General features: G+C 32.9%; 1 protein-coding gene across 1 annotated transcript in view; it reads left to right on the top strand.

The window, feature by feature from the left end:
- Nucleotides 1-24,059, top strand: part of ARID2 (AT-rich interaction domain 2) — a 185,849-nt gene that overhangs the window by 93,746 nt on the left and 68,044 nt on the right. Inside the window, exons 2-4 of the mRNA XM_012807514.2 lie at nt 516-649; nt 6,527-6,745; nt 10,410-10,477. Coding sequence (XP_012662968.1) covers nt 6,556-6,745; nt 10,410-10,477 — 258 coding nt within the window. The 5' untranslated portion in view covers nt 516-649; nt 6,527-6,555. The remainder of the gene's footprint in view (nt 1-515; nt 650-6,526; nt 6,746-10,409; nt 10,478-24,059) is intronic.

Genomic DNA, 24,059 nt, shown 5'->3' on the forward strand with positions numbered 1-24,059 from the left:
TTGTTTGTTAAAAAAAAGAATGAGGCAGTAGAGTATGTATTGGCATGCTTAGATCTCTAAAATATATTATTTAATAAAAATATTTATAGAAAGTACATATGTATTGAAGAAGTACATATGAATCTGGTAAGATTGGAGTGGCCAGGTGTAAGGGAATCTTCTAATTTTTACTTTTCTTTTATAATAATTATGTGTAATATTTTTTAAAAAGCTAAATGAAAGTACTGTTCTCTATATTTCCTTTGATATTCTCTGCTTTTATATTTTTACTTCAGTACTGTTACGGTCTTTTGAAAATACAAAAATATTTTTAGAAGTATCATATTGAGTTTATCTTTAGTATTGCTAATAAACTGAAGTTTCTGTTCCACTAATATAAGAGGTTTATGGCGGTATTTTTGTATTATTTTTAGATTGGGGACATTTAGAAAACAAAAAGAGATGTAATGGTAGGAGTTTAAAAATAAGACATAAGTCTATTTTTAAGTCTTCACTGTGCTGTTTTTCTATTTCAGTTACCTAGAAAAGTACGAAAAAGTTCATCATTTTGGGGAGGATGATGATGAGGTACCACCAGGCAATCCAAAGCCACAGCTTCCTATTGGTGCAATTCCATCTTCCTACAATTACCAGCAACATAGTGTGTCAGGTAAATATTACTGGAAATTAACAAGGCCAGTGTGTTAAATTAAGAAGATAGATAATCATCCAATGAATTAGTCCTTTACACATGGAGAACACTTCAAGACCTAGGGGCAATGCAGCTTTTAAAGATTGACATCTAATTGATATTAAGGCCCTTTCTATTACTGGTTGCTTAAGAATTTTAGTTGAAGAGATTTTGTGTCACAAATCCGTGTAGTTTCAATTGTAAAATCTTTTCTTATTGCTTTGACTTATCAGTGATTTATCCTGAGTAGTAGCAAAAAATGACAAGAGGAAGATCCTTTTAGGATTAGGGAATTCAAAATTTTTCATAGAGTGTCTGTTAGACTTTTTATAATTACTGGGATTCCTAGCCCCAGAATTCTCAGAAATGTTTCTAATTACTCTACTGTTTTTCTGCTGTGATATCAGGAAGAAGAATTTTTGTATTTCTTTCTTGTAATGGTTATAAAGGAATCTCCAGCTAAATAGACCTGAACTCAAATCAGAAATAAGTTTAGAGTTTGAAAAAAAAATTATTGAGTAGAATAGATGTGCGTCCCAGTTTTTAGGGTTTTAGGGATCAGAACTTTGATGACTAAGAGGAGAACTCTAAGGAGATAGATATTTCTGTTTCTTTTCTTTTCTTTTCTTTTCTTTTCTTTTCTTTTCTTTTCTTTTCTTTTCTTTTCTTTTTTCTTTCTTTTTTTTGAGATAGAGTCTCAAGCTGTTGCCCTGGGTAGAGTGCTGTGGTGTCACAGCTCACAGCAACCTCAAACTCTTGGGCTTAAGTGATTCTCTTGCCTTAGCCTCCCAAGTAGCTGGGACTACAGGTGCCCGCCACAATGCCCAGCTATTTTTTGGTTGTAGTTGTCATTGTTGTTTGGTAGGCTCAGGCTGGATTTGAACCCACCGGCTCTGTTGTATGTGGCTGATGCCCCAGCTACTGAGCTACAGGTGCTGAGCCAATATTTCTGTTTCTTTTTGAAGGTATATTCTTTATAAAAATTACAATTTTAAATATTATTAATTAATATTAGTGCTAATCTCTTACAGGTTGTTCTTAGATTTAAGTTGACTTATTTTTGCTGGTATCATAAGTATTTTTCAGATTATCATGTTGAGTTTGACTCCATATTTCTTCCCCAATCAGAAATGACTAAAGAAACAGAATCTCCTCTTACAATCTGTGATGTCCATTAGACAAGGCTTCATCTGATGCTTCTATATAATTGGAATAGGGATAGAGCAGGGAGTATAACCCAAATGTATAATGACTAGTTATAACCCAAGAACCAAGGCTAGAAAAGAACACTTTAAGTCATCATGTAGAAATGCTTGCAAATAATTAAAGCTGATAAAGTAAAATGGGGTGGTTAGTTAGGTGATATGCTCTTTTTTCCTAAAGAGAGCTGATGGCCTTTGTTGAATTCAAGGATGTTCTGGAGGGTTTTCTTGCATTGCATAAGATATTATACTAATGACCTTTGAAGATCATTTTCAACTTAAAACTCTGTGTGATTCCTGTATTATAATAACAGCAGAACTGTTCGTCCTTGTAGCTTAAATAAAGTTTGGTGTCTACTACTGCAGCTCCCTAAACCAACCCTTTTCCATGTTTGGTCTTATTTAAAATCAGCATTTTTTTCTGGATATGTATTTATTTTTTCCTCCCCTAATTAAAATTTGTTTACTTTAAGTAAGAATATGTAAAACATTTTGAGTATTTCAGAAACCTTTAATGAAACTTAACTGATTAAAAAAAGTTAAAAAAATGATAGAATTGCTTAATTTGTTTTTAACAGCTGTGCTCTGAACATTTATGTAACATGGTTGACAAAATTTGAGATTGGGGATTCATGAAGAGGAAGAAACTGAGAATTGATGGGCAACATCAAATCTCATGCAAACTGAAAAGAGATAGCACTTTAGGGCAGCATTTATTGAATGTAGAGGTGCTTTTAGTTTTTCTTGAAAGCCATATCAATATCATGATAGTATTCTAAAAATTAACATGATTATCACCATATAAAACAAATCTTTCACTGATAATTCTTTTTATGTGTCATTTAAAAACAGAGTAAGCTCCATAGCTCACTGTGTGTATGCCTGTCTAAATAAAATGTAATTATGTAATGGTAGATTAATAAGTGTTAAAAGTTTATTTAGAACCTTGAAAAAATTTGTGTCTACATCTTTGATCATATAGTCTTACTCCCTTTGTAGGTTTGGTTAAATGTATTTATCTAGAGATACTTATATTGTTGATGCTAAGAAAAGCTACTATAAAACAACTTTTTAAAAGACAGTATAATAAATTTCAGTTGGCAGTAGTTGCAGGATATAGAATACCAAGCATTAATAGACTGTGGGCCTGAATTTGCCTTTGAGAATATTGATTTCTTTTGATAGTGACTTATAAATGGCAAAAAGTCTTAGGCAGTTTGCTTTGAGTTTTAGGATAATTCAATTTTGGCATCAATATATGATACTTTGTCATTTATTGGAATAAATGTTTTTAGCGTTTTCTTGATATAAATTCCTAATCCTTTGTTTTCCTTCTTTTTTGATGTTTCTTCTTGGTATTGATTGAATACAGTTATTTCTGTAGCATTATTAGGTGGATTATTAAAGACTTTTCATCGGTTCTATTTTTACTTTTTTTAAGAAAAATATATTTTTATAGAAAAATAGTGGAAAGCATAATTGACAAATGACAATTCATTGACGTTAATAAAATTTTAGAGCTTAAATTTTAGTGACAATTTAATCAAATCCAATAATGTTAATAAAATTAGGCCAGGTAGTCTATCCATTTGCATTTTTATTTTATCTTAAATGTGGAAGAGTTTCATACAGGAAGATTAAAAAATTATTATATTTGAGTAAATATTTTTTTTAATAAATGCACCATATTCTAACACACATTTGTACTATAGGAATACTTCTTGCTTTCCTCTAAACTGAAAACAAAGAGAAGTGATTGCTTCAGATTAAGTTTGTTAGCAACAATCCACTTGTGTAAACATTGAATCAAGAATGTTGAAAATAAATTTCCAATCCTAATCCTGTTATTAAAAGTATAGGTGTTTAATCATATCTCCTTTTGGAAGGGAAAGGAGGATCTTAAAATATATATTTTTTTTTTTGGCTGGGACTGGGTTTGAACCTGCCACCTCCGGCATATGGAGCCAGTGCCCTACCCTTTTGAGCCACAGGCGCCGCCAGAATCTTAAAATCTTAAAAACATTTTCTCTTGCATTATCTTAGGAACTTTACCAAGCCTGGTATAAGTAAAGGATATTTCTTAATTATTATGTTTTTAAATTTATCTTACTGTATTGAAAATTTTTTTGACAAAATTATTCAGATAAGGATGTATTAAATCAAGTATCTGTCATTGTTCCATAGGAAATAGACCAATTAAAGTCATATTGAAAGTATGTAAACTTCATGATTATAACAGACAATGCATAAGGGTTTCTAATTTTTTCTAGTCAAGAGAATAGTAAATAGAGGCTGGGTGTCCATTGCTCAGTGCTTAGGGTACTGGCCATATGCACCAGGGCTGCTGGGTTCTAACCTGGCCTGGGACTGCTAAACAACAAAGAAACAAAAAATATCTGGGCATGGTGGCAGGTGCCTGTAGTCTCAGCTACTAGGGAGGCTGAGGCAAGAGAATCACTTGAGCCCAAGATTTTGAGGTTGCTGTGAGCTATGACGTTACAGTACTTGACAGAAAGCGACAAAGTGAGACTCTCTTTTAAAAAAGAGAGCAAGAGAATGGTAAATAGAACCTAAAAATTTAAATTAACTATTGCTGGCTTGGTGCCTGTGGCTCAAGTGGCTAAGGCGCCAGCCATATACACCTAAGGTGGCAGGTTCGAATCCAGCCTGGGCCTGCCAAACAACAAAGACGGCTGCAACCAAAAAATAGCCGGGTGTTGTGGTGGTGCCTGTGGTCCCAGCTACTTGGGAGGCGGAGGCAAGAGACTCTCTTGAGCCCAGGAGTTGGAGGTTGCTGTGAGCTGGGATGCGACGGCACTCTACCCGGGGTGACAGCTTGAGGCTCTGTCTCAAAAAATTAATTAATTAATTAATTAACTGTTGCTGAGGTTAGGCTTATCATAAATTCTAATTTGTAATATAGAAGTGTCAAAATTAGCCAGGCATAGTGGCTCACTCCTGTAATCCCAGCACTTTAGGAGGCCAGGTGGAAGGATCACTTGAGATCTGAAGTTTGAAACCACCCTGGGCAACATAGCACAAGAGCCTATCACTACAAAATATTTTTTAAAATTAGCTGGTATATTGTGACAGTAAATTTCCTTCCATTCTATTTAAAGGGGTGTTTTCTTAAACTTTTTTTAAAAATCCAGTTATTTCTGACTACAGGCGCCTGCCAGGCCTGACTATTCTGTTGTGTAGCATGCCCAGGCCAGGTTTGAAAAATCCAGATATTCTGAAAGGTTTCATCTAGAAGTTTTCTAACTCTAGGTTTTTTGCCTTTCCTTTAAACTGGTTATAGCTTTATTTGAAAAACATACTTGGTATATTTGTCCTGGGACATTGCTGCCAAGTCCTAAACTGCCCCACTTAAGATTTAGTATCTGCAGAAACGTAACTTTTTATATGTATCTATTATGATTAGATGATAACTTCATGTTTTGTAAGCCCATCCTCCCCCCTCCCAAAATTTTATAAATGTTTAAATTAATTTGATACTTTGGTTTAGTGAAAGATTTTTTTAGGACTGAAAATCTTAAACCAAAAAGAAAATTTATAAATTCAACTTTATCGAAACCAAAATTTCTCTTACAAGATACTTGGAAGAATGAAAAACATTCAAAGCTGCTGACTGGGAAAAAATCTCAAAACAAATAATAGATAAAGGGCCCATATTCAGAATATTCAGCACTTAATATTGTCAGTTTTTCACTTAAAACTGACAATACTAAACACTGACAAGGATGGGGAGCAACAGGAAGATTTCTAGTAGGCAGATTTCTAGTAGAAATGAAAGATGTTACAGCCACTACGGAAAACAGTTTCACAGTTTCTTACCAAGTTAACCATACGTTTACGTATGATTCAGCAATCCTACTTCTAGGTGTTTAGCTAAGAGAAATGAAAAAATTTGCCCTCACAAAATCCTATATGTGAATGTTTATAGCTGCTGTATTCATAAGCACCAAGAACTGGAAACAATCCTAATGTTCCTCAACTAGGGAACGGATAAACAAACTGTTTACAAAGGAATAGTCACCTGATACTTCAACATGGATATGAATCTCAAAAGCATCTCAAATGGAAGAAACCAGACACTAAAGGCTAATACCGTATGACTTCATTTATTTGACATTTTGAAATGAAACAAAGCTGTGGGAATAGATATAACAATGGTACCTAGTGGTAGGGGATGGGATTGACTGCAAAGAAGCATAAGAAACATTTTGGACTAATGGAAATACTCTATATTTTTGACTGTGGTTGTGATTAAAACACTATATGTTTGTTAAAATACATAGAATTATAATACTATCATGGCTATTGTAAATGATATTGCAGTAAATCAGAATAAATCCTTTGAAATATAATAGTAAAAAGGGTAGATTAGATGAATTAAAATAATGATGCAATAATATTTTAACAGTGATGTCCCAGTGGGTATGTATATTTTTGTATTTGAACTTTTTCATGAATGTAATTTTAATGATTAGTAAACCTAAGAAGTTTAGAAAGTTGAACTTTTTGAACTTCTAATCAGTTTGTCTTTTATTTAAAAAATAAATAAATAGCTCTGTTCCACATTCAAAAGATACTAACCATTCAGTGTATCCAATCCTTGATATACTTAAGGTATTTTTTTTTTCTTTGTTAGATTATCTGCGTCAAAGTTATGGGCTATCTATGGACTTTAATTCGCCAAATGATTACAATAAATTGGTGCTTTCACTATTATCTGGACTCCCAAATGAAGTGGACTTTGCTATTAATGTATGCACTCTCCTATCAAATGAAAGCAAACACGTCATGCAACTTGAAAAAGACCCTAAAATCATCACTTTATTACTTGCTAATGCCGGGGTGTTTGATGACAGTAAGTTTTAAGCTGTACATATTGTATGATTATTCTACAAACAGGTGAAAACATAATACCATTTTTTGTTTGGTCTTTTATTATATAAAATGCATTATTTAAGACTTATAATAAATGTTTGGAGTATTTTAACCTTAAATATTTAAATACTAATTTTATCCCAGAGCTTTTGAAGTAGAAATCCTATTTTTTTTTTCTTTTTGGTGTAATATATAGGTTTTTTGAATTGAGAAGATTGCTTTATCAAATCCTGATAAAGAAAACTAGAATCTGGAACAAATTATTTCTGAAAGCATGTGCCTATAAATTTTAGATAATAGAAACACATTTTTGAAAATTTACTTCCCTTGTTTTGTTTGATCAAAACAAGGTTTATCAAATACTTCATATAATTTTTATTTATAGAGTTTGTTAGTTACAGGTTTTTAAAATCAAATTTTTATTTTTTCTGAAATTATTTCTTTAAGACTATGTTACTATTTGGACAGAATTATTCAGTTTTCTAAAGGTAATTGAATAAAGATTAGAGAACATATTTTGTAATGTTTTCTTGCTTGTAAGTTTTCTTTTGTAAAGTATCTGTTAGGTCATTTTTTAATTATTGCTTGCTTTCCAGCACCCCCATCCCAACTCTGTTGTTTTTACCTTTTTTTTTTTTTTGCCAGAAATACATCTTATTAAAGCATAAGGAATTGAGATACATTGAAATTATTTTATCTTATAGGAAATGATATTCAGCATGGTGGACAAGAGTCTGTGGGAGAATGTGATAAAACATTTTACAGATTAATGACTTTTTTTTTGTCTTTAAATAGACATTGCAAAAGTTCATTTTTCCTTAGTCTTTGAGTCAAGTAGTATACTTTACAGTTTTATTTGGAATTATCTAAGTAGGATTCCTTGAAATTTGACATGTCTTTGTTGTATATGAAAAAAATTTTGAAATTAGTTTAAACAAAAGTAAAAGTTTCTTAACCTTCCTCAAAACTATTTCTGGTTACATTGGGGAACAACAAAGAAAGACCTTTACTTCTCAGTTTCTGTTCCAACTTTGACGATACAAATTTGTTGAATTTCTGTCTGACTTTCATGTTCTTTGATTCCTGATAGTTGTTTATTTTTTTCCTGATATTTTGACCTTTACAATACAACTCTCAGAATTTAGTGTAGACTGGAGTTAGAAATTGTTTTATTTGTTTTAGAAATCTTAAAATAAAACTTTTAGAGAGACTACTGTATATATTCTCAAGTCAGAGTAATTATTGGTGAAGTCTTAGTATTTAATTGTTGAATAGAATTACATGAATCAATGACTTAAAGATGTACACATGGTACACATGATAGAAGTGAGGTTAATCACTTTGGTGAACCAAGAAATAAACTTCTTTAGGCATTTTTATTTGTCTAACAGACTAAATTATTTAGTATAGCAATCTAAAAAACTCAGTAACTTAGCAAATCCTATTTAAGGATTGTTTTTATAAATTGAACAGTCTTAGGATGTTTGGTTCCAGAAAACCATAGGAACTTTATGAAGACTTTATACTTAAAATAATGGTTTTCACATGATAAAAATAATTTTTCTTGGAGTTTGTAGATTATAGATTTGATTTTCTTAGTCTTTTGAGAAACTTTTATTTGTCTTTTAAGAAATGGGATTTTAATTGAAAGAAGTATAGATGCCACTTCATTTAGAAAGTGTGGAATGTATAAACATTTTTTATGTTTGAAGAAGTATAATAAAAATTCTATGTGACAAAAATTCAATTTTTCCATCCTATATTTCTATCTGGTATTTTCCCAGTGAAGATTTTTATAAGGCTTTTATAGGACAAACAAAACCTTGTATCTCTTTAGTGGCTTCATTTTTCTGATTAAGCTGCCACTTATATGTCAGTTTGATATTTTATGAAATGCTTTTTTAGGTCACTATAGTTAACTTATAAACATTTATATCTATTATCATTTTCTCATAACCATACAGTATTAAAATCATTAGCAAATATAACCTATTTTTAAAATGTTTCTATTCCTCACCCTTTTAAATACTTTTAAAAATGAAAATTCTCATTCTAACCTAAGTGCTTTACAAACTGTCTTAATCAGTAGTATCTAAATATTAGGTTTATACTTAAAGGCATAATAAGACTATAAAGATTCAATAAATCTTTTACAATAGAAGACATATTATGTTTTGCTTGTCATGATTCAGCCAGTAAAAGGCTTAATTTTGCTTTTTTAAAAGGTTAATATTCATAACAACTAGTTTTTACTGTTTACAGTGCCACGATTCTGTTTTCTGAAAGCAGTAGCTTTTGTTACAGAATTAATCTGATAGTTTACAAAGGAGCTGCCTAAATTTTAAAGGGGAAAACATATTTGGTAAAGTTTAGACATTTATATCATACTGGTTATTACTCTGTTCCCATAACTGACAATGAGCTGACACCGAAAGTAGGAACAAAAATGTGTACCTATATGCCTTAACTTTTTTTGTGGTGAAATGAGGGCCACATGTGGATGAGATACAGTGTTGTTATAAAGCAACTTTTGATAACGGATGATTTGACTTTTCAAAGTTGTTGACAGAACACCTTTATCAAGAAACATAAACATGCTATAGGCCCAAGAACGTTCCTTAAAGTAGGTTTTATCTGGGAATTATTTTCAAGGAATACTCTGATTTATTTATTTTTAATATTTTTTATTTTTCATTTATTTATTTTTGTTTTTGAGACAAAAGTCTTACTTTGCTGTCCCCAGTAGAGTGCTATAGCATCATAGCTCACAGCAAGCTCACACTCTTGGGCTCAAGCAATCTTCCTGTCTCAGACTCCCAAGTAGTTGGGACTAAAGGCACCCACTATGTCTGGCTGTTTTTTTTTAGAGATGAGGTCTTACTCTTGCTCAGGCTGGTCTCGAACTCCTGAGTTCAGGTAGTCCACCTGCGTTGGCCTCCCAGAGTGCTAGGATTACAGGCGTGGGACACCATATCTGGCCTGCTTTATATTTTTTAAAGTATGAGTTACATAATTATTTCTGAATATAATATGAAGATTTTTTTTTCTTTTTCTTTTTTTTGAGAAAGTCTCATTATGTTGCCCTCAGTGGAATGCTGTGGCATCATAGCTCACAGCAACCTCAAACTCCTGGGCTCAGGAGCAAGTGATTCTCTTGCTTCAGCCTCCCAAGTAGCTGGGACTACAGGTGCCCACCACAATGCCCAGCTATTTTTTGTTCCAGTTGTTGTTTTAGCTGGCCCAGGCTGGGTTGGAACCTGCCACTCTCCGTGTATGCCACTGTGCTACAGGCTCTGAGCCAATATGAAGATTTTTAATGATAACAATCTGAAAGCCTAATAGGAATAACATCAGTTTGACTTCTTAATATTTTCCTTCTCTAAAAATGAAAATTAATGCAGAGTAATTATTATAGTACTTTCTTTATTGTGTATATATTTTTAATTTGTAGGATTTTCATTAAATTTGCTAACTAAATGTGTTTCAAAAGAAATTTCATGACTTTCTAGCATTTACTATAAGATAATTTCCAATGAATAAGATATATTAAAATGTAGTTACTGTTTCTCCAAGCCAACCTATTATTAAATAATTAACTGTAAGAATTAATTGCATTTTATTGAATGTACTGCTTATTCTTTTAGCTTTAGGATCCTTTTCTACTGTATTTGGAGAAGAATGGAAAGAGAAGACTGATAGAGATTTTGTTAAGGTAATTCCCATCAATTAAAATGTTGAACTATTGAGTTAAATGTACCAAGCCTATAGTGGATCAGTGATTGCTCATTTCCTATATGATACTACCCATAAGTTTATCTTCACTTGATATATTACATACCTATTTAGAAGTTGTAATTGAGTAAAAATCTTTTATCATATATCTGACAAATAGAAATAAAACTTCACTTTATTAAATTTTGATTTCTGAGAATAATATATAATAGCAGTTAAAATTTGAATGATCCTGTTTTCAACTGGGACTCTGAGAATGGGTTTCAGGAAGTCTTATTTTTATGTGTGTTCTGAAATTCTGCATTTCAGGATGTACTGAAAGGCCAGTTCTATCATCAAATCCTCAATCTGGGATGTTAATCTAGGGAAGAATATCTGGGAATATATTTTTGGAAAAAAAATTCTAGTTGTGAATTTCAAGTAAGAAGGTATAAAAATACTTGAACACATTGGTTTTGCATTTATACTTATGTAACTTTGGTGGCTTTCAAAGAAGTATAGGATACTCTCATTTATCATGTGGAATATAGTCTGTCATGTCTCTTGTAATAGAATGTGCACGTTAAACATTGTTTCAACATACTTTATGTTCTTTAAAACTGATACATGAATAACATTTAAGTTTGATTATTTATTTTTGTTATTTCTTCAGCTAAAGTTTCTAAGCCTGTCACTTTGATTCTTAAAATTAGTCTGTGATCTATAACATATATAAATATTATTTGATAAATTAGCAATAATAGTAAAAATTTTAGTATTTATAAGACAAAATAAGTTTCCATTCAAAAAGCATAGAAAGAGACATAAACAGTTTAAGGGACCAATTAAGCAAGATAGTATAAGAATTATAAATATATATACGTACCCAACACTGGAGCACCCAGATACATAAAGCAAAGTTAATTAGTGCTACAAAGATAAATCCCCGAATAGTAATCATTGGAGACTTCAACACCCCACTTTCAGCATTGGACAGATCATCTAGACAGAAAATCAACAAAGAAAATAGTATGACAATCTGACTTAATCTGCACTATAGACAAAATGGACCTATCAGGCATTTAGAGGACATTTTATTCAACAGCTGCAAAATATACATTCTTCACATTAGCATGTGGAATGTTCTCCAGGATATACCATACAGCAGGCCACAAAATAAATCTCAACAAATTTAAATAAAATCAGAATTTCTTCAAGCACCTTCAGACCACAATGGAATGAAACTAAAAACCAGTAACGAGAAATTTTAGAAATGGTCCAAATAGAAAAAAATTAAACATAATCCTTATTGACCATTAGTGAATGAGAAAATTAAGAAGGAAATGAAAAAATGTCTTGAAATGAAGGAAAATGGAAACACAACACGTAAAAATACATGAGATACAACAGAAGCAATTAAAAGGGAATTTCATTGCAATAAATGCCTACATCAAAAAAGCAGAAAGATTTTCTATAAATAACCTAATGATGAACCCCAAGAAACTAGAAAAACAAAACAAAGCAAGACCAATAATAGGTAGGAGAAAAGAATAATGAAGATCACAGAAGAACTAAATGAAATAGAGACTAAAAAGACAAACTATCAGCAAAACATAAAGTGCCTGTTTTCAAAAGATTAGTAAACCACCAGCTAGATTAACTGAGGGTGGGAGGAGAGAGAAGTCCCAAATAAATAAAATCAGAAGCTGAAAAAAAGATATTACAACTGACACCATAAAAATATAGTAGATTGTTAGAGACATATTATGAAAAACTATATTCTAACAAATTATAAAAAAGACTGAGGCAGACAAATGCAATTTGTTGATAGAGGGTGATTTATTGGGGGAATTTATAGAAGTGTGGTCTTGAGTAGCTGCAAGACAGGTAGATCCCTATATCTCATCCCTCAAACCCATGGCATGGCTTTTATCTTAAGGAAAAAGTATATGTACTCTGAAGGGAAATGTAGGTTCCTATGTGACAACCTTAACAGTTACTGTGTCACAGCCTGTGATATATGTAGCAACATCAGACATTGTTTTAGAAGAATAAACATTTGTTTTTTGTCCTTGATTCTACTGAAATGATTTAGCATAATAATTGACTTGCATATGTTGAACCATCCTTGCATCCCTGGAATAAATCTGGCTTAAATATGGTATATTATCTTTTTGATGTGTTATTGGATTCAGTTTGCTAGTACTGTGTTTAAGATTTAAGTATGTATGTTCATCAGGGATACTGGCCTGTATTTTTCTTTTTTGTGGTACATCCTTGCCTGATTTTGGTATTGGACTAATGGTAGCCTCAAAGAATGACATAGGAAGGATGGTCTCCTCTTCATTTTTTTTGCAATAGTTTGAGAAAAATTGGTATTAGTTCTTTATAAGTTTGGTGGAATTTCACAATAAAGTCATCTGCGTGGGCTTTTCTTTTTGTGGGGGAAAGACTTTCTTTTTATTGATTCAATCTCATTATTAGTCTGTTCAGGACTTTTATTTCCTCCTGGTTCAATCTTTGTAGGTAGACAAGAATGACTTATTTTAACAGCTGGTCACTTGAATAATCCTGAGTCTGGGAATGTCTCCAAAATGTCTAGTTAACATATTACTCTTTATGGACAAAAAACAAATGATCATCTCAATAGACACAAGAAAAGCATTTGACAAAATTTAACTTTCCTTCATGATAAACTCTCACAAAAAACTAAGCATAGAAAGAACTTAACCTCAACAGAATAAAGGCCACATATGGTAAACCCATAGCTAACATCACCATAAAAGCAGAAAAGTTGAAAGCCTTTTCTCTTAAGAACTAGAACAAGTCAAGGATGCCTACTTTCATCACTCCTAGTCAACATAGCATAGTACTGGAAGTTTTAGTTAGAGCAATTTGGCAAGAGAAAGAAATAAAGTCTATCTATGTTGGGAAAGAAGTCAGATTGTCCCACGTTGCAGATAACATGATTTTGTATATAGAAAAGCTAAAAACTCCACCAAAAACTCTTAGAACTGATAAATTCAAAAATGTTATAGATTACTAAATCAACATAGAAAAATCAGTAGTGTTTCTATACATCAATAATTAACTAACTGAAATAGAAATCTAGAAAACAATCCCATTTACAAATTCCTACAGCCACTCCCCCTGCCCTGGAATAATTTTAACAGAGGAGGTGAAAGAACTCTGCAAGGAAAACTATGAAAGTGATGAAGGAAATTGAAAAAGATACAAACACATGGAAACATTTCATGCTCATAGATCAAAAGAATTACTACTGTGAAAATGATATAATACCTAGAGCAATCTCTGTATCCAGTGGAATTCCTAGTAAAATATCAATATCATTTTTCATGGAGTTAGAAAAGAGAACTCTAAACTTTGTATGGAACCACAAAAGACTCATAATAGCCAAAATAATACCAAGCTAAAGGAACAAAAGTAGAGACATCACACTACCTGAATTCAGAATATACTACGAAGTTTTAGTAATCAGAACAGCTTGGTATTGGTTCAGCATCTATATCTCCGCAGCTAGGGCGCCAGCCATACACTGGGCCTGGGCCTGCCAAACAATGACAATACAGCAACAACAACAACAGCAACAAAAATAGCTAGGCATTGTGTTGGGTACCTGTAGTCCTGGCTACGTGGGAGGCAGAGGCAAGAGAATCACTTAACCCCAAGAATTTGGGGTTGCTGTGAGGTGTGACGCCATGTGGCACTCTACTGTGAGTGACATAGTGAATCTCTCTCTTTAAAACAAAAAAACAAAAAGACAACAAAAAACAGCTGGGTATTGGTTCAAAAACAGACACATAGGCCAGTGGAACAGAATAGTGAACCCAGAAATAAATACATATATTTACATCTAGCTGATTTTTGACAAAGGCACCAAAAACATACATTAGGGAAAGGATGCCCTCTTCATTATATGGTGCTGGAAAACTGGATATCCATATGCAGAAGAATAAAACTAGATCCTTATCCCTTACCATGTACAAAAATCACTTCAAAATGGATTAAAGACTTAAATGTTTAAGACCCAAGACTATAAAACTAGTAGGAAGAAACACATGGGACATGCTTCAGGACATTTGTGTAGGCTAAGATTCTATGGCTAAGATTTCAAAAACAAAGGTAACAGTAAGAAAAGCAGATAGTAATAATAATAATAATAATGAAGGCATAATAAATGAAGGCAAGAGTGGCAGCTCTTAATTGTAATGCTTTGAGAGACTGAGGCAGAAGGATCACTTGAGACCAGGACTTCAAGACCAGCCTGGGCAACATAACCAACACCCTGTCTCTACAAACAACAACAAAAAAGTTTGTTGTGTGTAATGGTGTGTGTCTGTAGTCCCACCTACTGGGGATGCTTAGATGGGAGGATTGTTTGAACCTACCTAGAATTTGTGAGCTCTGATCGTGCCACTGCCCTCCAGCCTGAACCTCCACAGTTGACCACCTCCTAAAGTTGACATAATTTTCATAGACCAGACATGGACCACATCTACGTATCAGTACAGTAGGCCTAGTTCCTTAATGTTGTCTAGCTCCCCAGCTTGTTACAGTTCCTTGCGTGGTCAGCTTACAGAGGTTCTACTGTATTTAAAGAAAAATAAAGCATCTCATTTATAATTTAATTAATGTTTTTATTAATACATTTTATAATTGTATATATATTTAACTAGTTGAACATAAACTTTAGTGTCCTGTTTCTTTAGGTAACACGCCACTAAAAAAATATTACTATTAGTTGAAAGATGCTGTCTCTGAAAACAAGTCTCTTGTTCTAAATTTGCAAAATATCTCAGTATGAAAATATATTTGACATATATTGATGTATTTATGAGACACAAATTTAAGTCTTTAAATTTTGAGGGGGTCACAAAATGAATTACTTAATTGAAGCTATAAAAGAAGAGGCAGCATAATTGACAAAATAATTAGGAAAGGATATTTAGCATATTTCAAAAGGTTTAAAACAGGAGGAGCAGGACACTTTACAAAAAATTGTATAGGAAATAAAATTCTCAAACTATAACTAGAAATGTAACATTACAGAATATCTTATAAAATACAAAGGTAGAAATATAAAAGGACTATGTATGCTAGAAGTCTGAAGACTTTGAATAATGACCAGATATTTAGGTTTAAATTTATAGTTTCTGGGTATGAAAACCATATTATTATACACACCTTTCAAATCAGTGGGCAGTATTCCTATTAACCATGTATAGTATGATCTTCTACAAAGTCTTTGTAGGTACATGTGAATTTTGATACATTCATAAAAGTATAACGATATTTAGGACATCACTACAAACATTTTACGTTTCTTCTTGCTTTTCTAGCTATTTAGAAATATATGGCAAATAATTAACTATAGTAAGCCTACTGTACTATAGAACACTAGAACTTAGTCCTTCTATTGACCTGTATGTTAGTACCCATCAATCAACTTTTCTTCCTCCCCCAACCCTCACCTTCCCCAGGCTCTGTTAATCACCATTCTACTATTTCCACAATATGGTATCAACTTGTTTAGCTTGCACATGAAGGAAGGTCATGCAGTAGTGTCTTTCTGTGCCTGGCTTACTTCACTAAACATAATGACCTACAGTTCCATCCATGTTGTTGCAAACAGCAGGATTTCGTTCTGTTTTTTAATAACTGAATAGTATTCCATTGTGTATGTAGACCACATTTTCTTTATCCATTTGTCTATTAATGGACACTTAGTTTGCTTCTGTTATCTTGGCGATTGTGAAGAGTGCTGCAGTAAACATGGGAGTACAAGTATGCCCTTTGATATACTGATTTCCTTTCCTACTGATAAAGCTGGATTATATGGTAGGTCTATTTTTAGTTTTTTGAGAAAATCTCATACTGTTTTTCATAATGGCTGTACTAATTTACATTCCCAACAATGTGTAAGAGTTCTTTTCCAACATTTGTAATCTTTTTGTCTTTTTGATGTTAGCCATTCTAACAGGTTAAGATATCATTTCTTTGTGGTTTTGATTTGCATTTCCCTGATAATTAGTAATGCTAAACAATTTCTCATATTTCTTGGCCACTTGTAGGTCATTGAGAGATGTCTGTTGAGATCTTTTGCCCAGTATGATAAGATTGTCATTGAGGTTTTTGCTGTTGAGTTGGTTGAGTTTCTTATATTCTGGTTATAAGCCCCCTGTCCAGTGAATAATTTGCAAATATTTTCACCCATCCTCCAGGCTATCTCTTCATACTGTTATTTCCTTTGCTATGCAGAAGGTTTTGATTTAATACAGTCCCACTTTCTTTAGTAGCTCAGATGGACATACTTACATTTTTCTTTGGGATATTCCCAAGAAAAATTTTTTAGTCAAAGAATGTATTAAATCCTTTAAGGAAAGTATACCACCTTAACTGAATTTTACTGTAAAGTTACCATTTTCATATTGTTCTGCTAAATGAAATCTACAGCTCAATATAACTTGGCTTAGGAATGAGGCCACACAGCAGGAAGTGGGCAGTGGGTAAACCACAAAGTATCATCTGTATCTACAAAAGCTCCCCATTGTTGGCATCAACACCTGAGCTCCACCTCCTGTCCTGACATCACCTCCCACCAAAATCAGTGGAAAAATTATCTTTTATTAAACTGGTCCCTGGTGCCAGAAAGGTGGGGGATCTCTGGCGTAATCAATTGAAAATTTAAGATATGTATCCGATAATATCTGGTAAAAAATAATCTGATGACTAAACCTCTTTATTTCTGAGAAAAAAATGGTTTGAACTATTTTGCTTGGTTCTGTCCTTTTTTGTTATTTTACACATGAATTAATTTATTTAACAAATTAGTTCCTGAATGTTATCTTTGTGCCAAAGGTTTTCCAGACACTGGAAGAACAAGGTCTCCATTCTCACCAAATTTCCATTCTATTGCAAAAAGACAGTAAAAGTAAACAGTATAATTTGAGGCTTTGGCAAGTATTGTGAAGGAAATAACACAGGAAAATATGATAGAGTTATAAGACAGACACATGTGGGTTTATGGGAACATTAAGTAGTGTGGCCAACAAAGCCTTCTCTCTTATCTTCTTATCAGGAGATTATATGTGATAGTTTTTAGTAGATATGAATGATAATAGGGAACCAACATTCCAGAGGAAGAGATTTTCAGACAGAGGGAATAGCAAATGAAAATGTTTTGAGGTAAGAACAAAATTACTTTGAAGTATAGTAAGTATGCTTGTGTGACAAGATCTTGGTAAGCATAAGAGAAAGTAGCAGCAGACAGTGTGCCTGCTTTAGATATGAATATGCACTTAACAGAAAATTCTGATTAACATGAAAAGATATATTGTTTATTAAAACTAAGCTTCAGGATACACTGAAACTTTATTTTATACATTTTCCTAAATCCCTTAAGTAAATTTTTTTTTTTTTTTTTTTTTGTGACAGAGTTTCACTTGGTTGCCCTTGGTAGAGTGCTGTGGCGTAACAGCAACCTCAAACTCTTGGGCTTAAGCTATTCTCTTGCCTCAGCCTCTCAAGTTAGCTGGGACTACAGGTGCCTGCCTCAACGCCCAGCTACCTTAAGTACATTTTTAATAAATTGTATAACACATACTTAGAAAAGCTTACATAGCTATGTAACTCAAGAAATGTTTACAACTATTATGTATTTGTAAAAATTAAAAATTAAGGAAAAATGTTTATAAACAGAATACACCAATGGAATCCTTCTGCAAAGAAACAGAACATAATCAGCACATCTAAAGTGCCTGTACTCATGCCCTCTTGCAGTCCCTTCTCCCCATGCTACCTCTTTTTTCTCTTGCTCAACATTATGTTTGTGAAAGTTTCACTTATATCTTTAGAATACTTTTTGTACTTCATTTCTATCATTATAGATATAATTACATTGCCTGAATATAATTACATTACAGCAGTTTTTTCATTCTATTTTAAATACAGAAAGTAATAAGAATTGAGTTGTTGCCAATTTAGAAACAATTCTCCTAATGAAGGGTTTTATACATGTATTTGGTAATGTATGCATGCATTTTGGTTGGGTAATAGTAGGAGTAAAATTGCTAGGTTATAGGCTGTGCATATATTCAGTGTATTCTGTCAGACATTTTCAGAATGGTTATATAGTTTATTCTTTCCATAGCACTATTCCAGTTGCTCATTGTTGCCAGTGTTTGGTATTGTCATTCTATTTCCTTTTAACCATTTCAGTTGTAACTTTCCATTTTTTCTTAATGTGTGAAAAGAAATAGAATACCTTTGGCTATTTTGACAGCTCTTTGTGTGCAGTGCTTATATATTGCTGATTTTTTCTTTAAGATTACTTGTCTTAACTGCCTTGTAGGAGCTCTATAAATATTTGGGTAAAAGTTCTTTTTAAGATATATTGGATTGCCTTTTCATTCTTTAATGGTGTCTTTGGGTGAACCTGAGTTCTTAATTTTAATGTACTTCAGCTTAAATTTTTTATTAAAGTTAGCCATTTTTCAGCTCTTTTGACAAAATTTTCCTTTACATGTAATAAAATGTATATTCCTTTTTTCTTCTGTTTTACTTTTTTACATTTACATCTACAGTACATTTGGAGCTTTTGTGTGTGTGGTATATGTTAGGACTCAAGATTTTTTTTTCCCCTCCTATGGCTATTCATTTGAATCTATATCACTCGTTTAAAAAATATTTTTCCCCACTGTATTGCAATATCATCTTTGTCATAAATCAAATCCACCAATCATACATATATGTATGTGTCTATTTCTAGGCTCCTTTTTTCCCACTTTTATTTTTCCTGTGATTAGGGCTTTAAATTACCAGATTTTTAGTCAGAAATTGGAATTCTTTTCATTGTAATTTTAGAAAATTTTCTGTTTTTTAACTGGAAAAAGAATTAATTCTATTTTTGTTCATAGCGCCTTTCTAAAAATAGTTTCTTTATTTTTGTACGTTCATGGAATTTAAAACCAAGAAATCAGGTCTTTTAATCTAATTATTTGCCCTCATTCTTTCTTGCATATCTCATTTCCCTTCTGAATATGTGTTCTTTCCATAGTATAACACACCCTTAACTATAATATCTTTCAGTGAGGATATTTTACTGGTAAAATTCTGAGTTTTTGATTCTATTTTTGCATGTATTCTATTACAGAATTGTAGATTGTAACTTACATTTTCCTTATATTATTATTGTCCTGTTGATTTGTGCCTTCCTTTGAGGTAATCTTCCCTTTTTGTTAATTGTTAATCAGATCTTCTATTTTTCCTTGGTATCTTGCAACAGTGTGATTTGATTGCAAAGTAAATTTTCTTTGCTTCTGGAATTCCAGAGTTGAACATTCCTAATTCTGTCCTTCATGTCTCTTAACTTTTCTTCTATATGTTCTGTATCTTTGATTCTAGGTTATTTACTTAGGCTTGTTTTTCCATTCCCTTAACCATATTTCAGCTATATTTAATATGCTACTTGACCTATTTGTTTAGTTTTTAATTTTAATGACCATGACCTGATTTCTAGAAATTCTGTCTTCTTTCAAATTTGCTCATTTTGGACTTCTTTTCACTTTTTAAAATAATTTTGAATATGATATGTATATTTTTAAGAATGATTTTAAATTGTGTAAATTAAATATTTATGTAACACATACAATATAAATACCATATATAAATTAAATTTAAATGCATACACCTGATAATTCAAATATTTGAGGCTTTTTTGCTACTGAATTTACTAACACATGGTGAATTTAGTCCCTTTTGTTTTATAATGTTGGTTGCAAATTTCAACAGACTTGTTCTTACGTTTTTGTATTTTTTTTTTTGGCAGGTTTTTTTTTTTTTGGCCGGGGCTAGGTTTGAACCCGCCACCTCGGGAATAGGGGGCTGGCGCCCTACTCCTTTGAGCCACAGGCACTGCCTGGGATTTTTTTTTTTTTTTTTGGATACAGAGTCTGACATTGTCATCCTTGGTAGAGTGTCGTGGCATCTTAGCTCACAGGAACCTCAAACTCTTGGGCTCAAGCAATTCTCTTGCCTCAGCCTCCCAAGTAGCTGGGACTACAGGCGTCCACCACAACGCCTGGCTATTTTTAGAGATGAGGTCTTGATCTGGCTCAAGCTGGTCTCGAACCTGTGAGCCCAGGTAATCCACCTGCCTTGGCCTCCCAGAGTGCTAGATGGCAGGGGTGAGGCACCATGTTTTTGTACAGGCTGGACTGAGAGTTTATTCTTCCATTGCCGTGTTGTATTTGCAACACAGAAAATCTGATCTAGAATGACTGTATTAACTTCTTTATTGATTTTTCTAGTTAGGTAGTAACCCATGGAGATTTAGGAATAGGACAGTGGGGAAAATTTAGGGCATTGTTCTTAACGCAAAACTCACGTACAGCCCTCTTGTCTCCCTTTCTTTTAGGGTATTAAGTCTTCATATTTTTCACAGTGATACAGAATTGCATTTCTAATTCTCTACTTTACCGGTTGACCCAAGGTCCTCTATCCTGTGTTATCCCACCTATTAAAAGTCAAACCCTTTGGTTATAGAGTTATATAATTTCTTTAACTCAAAAAAATAGATGAGTTGCACACAATGTTTATAAGTGCATTCACAGTAGGAAGTGGGCATTGTCATTATTATCACCAATCACATAAAATCAAAGATACAAATACATTGAAGAGTAAGTGATTCCTGCTATTGTATGTTTTCATTAATTTCTGCTCTTCATGTATCTTTCTATATGCTGCATTTTTTGAGTTTAATTTGCTACCCTTTTCTGACTTCTTGAACTGGCGCTTAAATCATGCTATATCTCTGCTCCCCGCCTCCCATCATAGAATACATTCTGATAGATACATTTAAGGCCACAAAATCCCTTTTAGATACAACTTTAACTTTATACTACCAGTTTTGTTTTTATTACACTCAAGTTTAACTATCTTTTCATTCTCTTGATACACAGGTTATTGAGGAAAGAATTTTCTGAATTTCCAAAATCATGTGACTTTATTCTAGTTTTCTTTTTCTCATATATTTCTCATAGAAATTTGAATTTACTCACTATGCTCTCTCAGGATTCTCTCTACTATTAGTCTAGAAATAATGTCCAAGTAAATTTTCCTCATTTCTTTCCTTTGTTTCTATGATTGTTGTCTTGTGCTACCTGTTTTCCAATCTCTAAAAAAATTTTTTTCAAGCATGTTATTTTATTCTAAGGTAACTAATATTAGTTACTCCATTACCACCTAAACAAAAATCTCTTCAAAGAATGTTTTTTCTTAATTTTAAATTTACATATTATTACTACATAAGCATTTTTTTTTTTTTTGCGATTTATTCATTAGATATTTATTTTGGCCTGACCACATTTGCTTTTTTCATGTATAATTCTTTAGTGCAGGGCTGCAGATGAGTTTTCTTAGGTTTTCATTCGTCAGAAATATCTTTACCTTTATTCTTTTTTCTTCTCTCTTTTACTTTTAACTTTATTCTATCCACGAGATGACTGGGAATTCATCTTCATTCTTGCAGAATAATTTCACTGTATGGAAATTCTGTGTTGGGCCATGTGTTGTAGTGGCTCACATCTGTTGTCTCGGAACTCTGGGAGACTGAGGCAGATGGATTGTCTGACCTCAGGAGTTCAAGATCAGCCTGAGCAAGAGCTAGACCATGTCTGTAGAAAATAGCTGGTCATTGTGGCAGGTGCCTGTAGTCCCAGCTACCAGGGAGGCTGAAGCAAGAGAATAGCTTCAGCCCAAAAGTTTGAGGTTGCTGTGAGCTGTGATGCGATGGTACTCTACGGAGGGCAACAAAGTAAGGCTCTGTCTCAAGAAGAGAAGAAAAGAGAAGAGAAATTCTAAATTGGCAGATATTTTCTTTGAAAATATTTCGTTGTCTTCTGGCTCCCATTATTTCTGTTACAAAGTCTGCTGCTATATCAATTGTTGTTATTTTTAAATTTCTCTTTCTCTCGCTTTCTCTTTTTTTTGGTCTATCCAGACTTAGGAATTTTCTCTTTGTTTTTCAAGTGTTTTATTATGATGTTCCTACACATTTTCATTTTCTTTCTTAGAGTTTATAGCACTTCTTAAATCTGTAGTATCACATCTTTCAATTGTTTTAGAAAATTATCTGCCCATTCTGTCTCTTTACTTCTTCAGGAATTATATGCATATTAGAAATTTCCTTTTTCTGTTGTCTTATACACTATTTATGTTCATCTATTTCTCTTTATGCTTCAAATGTGGGGTTTTTTTGCCCTCTTTTCTAGTTTATTAATTCTCTCTTGAGTTGTATATAGTCAGTTCTTTTTTTTTTTTTGAGACAGAGCCTCAAGCTGTCCCCCTGGGTAGAGTGCACAGCAACCTCCAACTCCTGGGCTCAAGCGAGTCTCCTGCCTCCACCTCCCAAGTAGCTGGGACCACAGGCGCCCACCACAACGCCCGGCTATTTTTTGGTTGCAGCCATTATTGTTGTTTGGCGGGTCCTGGCTGGATTGAACCTGCCACCTTAGGTGTATGTGGCTGGTGCCTTAGCTGCTTGAGCCACAGGCGCCGAGCCTATAGTCAGTTCTTGAACCTATCCATTGAGTTCTTAATTTCCGTTATGTTTTTCAGTTTCAAGATTGAACTTTTATTCTTGTAGTTTTCATTTCTTTGCCAATATTTTTAGTCTTTATTTCCTTATTAACTTACTTTTATTGACTTATTATCTGTGGTCATTTTAAGTTTCTTTTCTGATATCTTTAATTGAATTCCTGTGGCTCTTTTTCGTGAGTATTGAACATTGTTTTTTTAAATATGTCCAGGTTTTTTTATTTTAATTGCTACCAAAAGTTTTTTGTTTTGTTTTTGAGATAGAGTTTCACTTTTGTCCTCCTGAGTAGAGTGCTATGGCATCATAGCTCACAGCAACTTCATACTCTTAGGCTCAAATGATTCTCTTGCTTCAACTTCCCAAGTAGCTGGGACTACAGGCACCCGCCACAATGCCTAGTTACCAAAAGTTTTTATCATGTGTTTTGTGTGCAGTGGATCCTTGGGTACTGTTTTGAAGCCAGTGAGCCTGTCTCTCACACGGATCATTTTAAATGTGAAAGAACTTTGATTTCCTCGCCTCCTCCGCCAAATCCCAACTATTTTGAAACATACATACCATAGTGTTTAGAAATTCAAAGTGAACTAATAGCCCATATGCTTCTTTATTAGCCCATAAGTAACAGTTAAGTGTCATAGGGAAAGTTCATTTTATACAGATATATCAGCATTAAAGCATTTGTTTTTTACCCTGAAAAAGAATATTGAACAGTTGAGTGGAGTTTGACTCATCTCTTTCCATGTATGAATCAAAAACAATTATAGGTATGGAAAAGTGGAAAGCCACTTAAGTGCCTGGATTATCAACTTAGGAACATGCAGTTCTACCACTTGCTATGTCTCAGGAGTGTCTATAAACAAACAGGATTACTGTGATTATATGCAATTTGCAAGTGATTTTAATACTTCCAATAATTTTCAAGTATTCACTAGCATAAACACTATTTCTTGATATTCTTTTTTTTTTT

The sequence above is a fragment of the Otolemur garnettii genome, unplaced genomic scaffold, assembly GCF_000181295.1.
Source record: "Otolemur garnettii isolate 467f Iridium unplaced genomic scaffold, OtoGar3 scaffold00070, whole genome shotgun sequence".
Taxonomy (NCBI): Eukaryota; Metazoa; Chordata; class Mammalia; order Primates; family Galagidae; genus Otolemur; species Otolemur garnettii.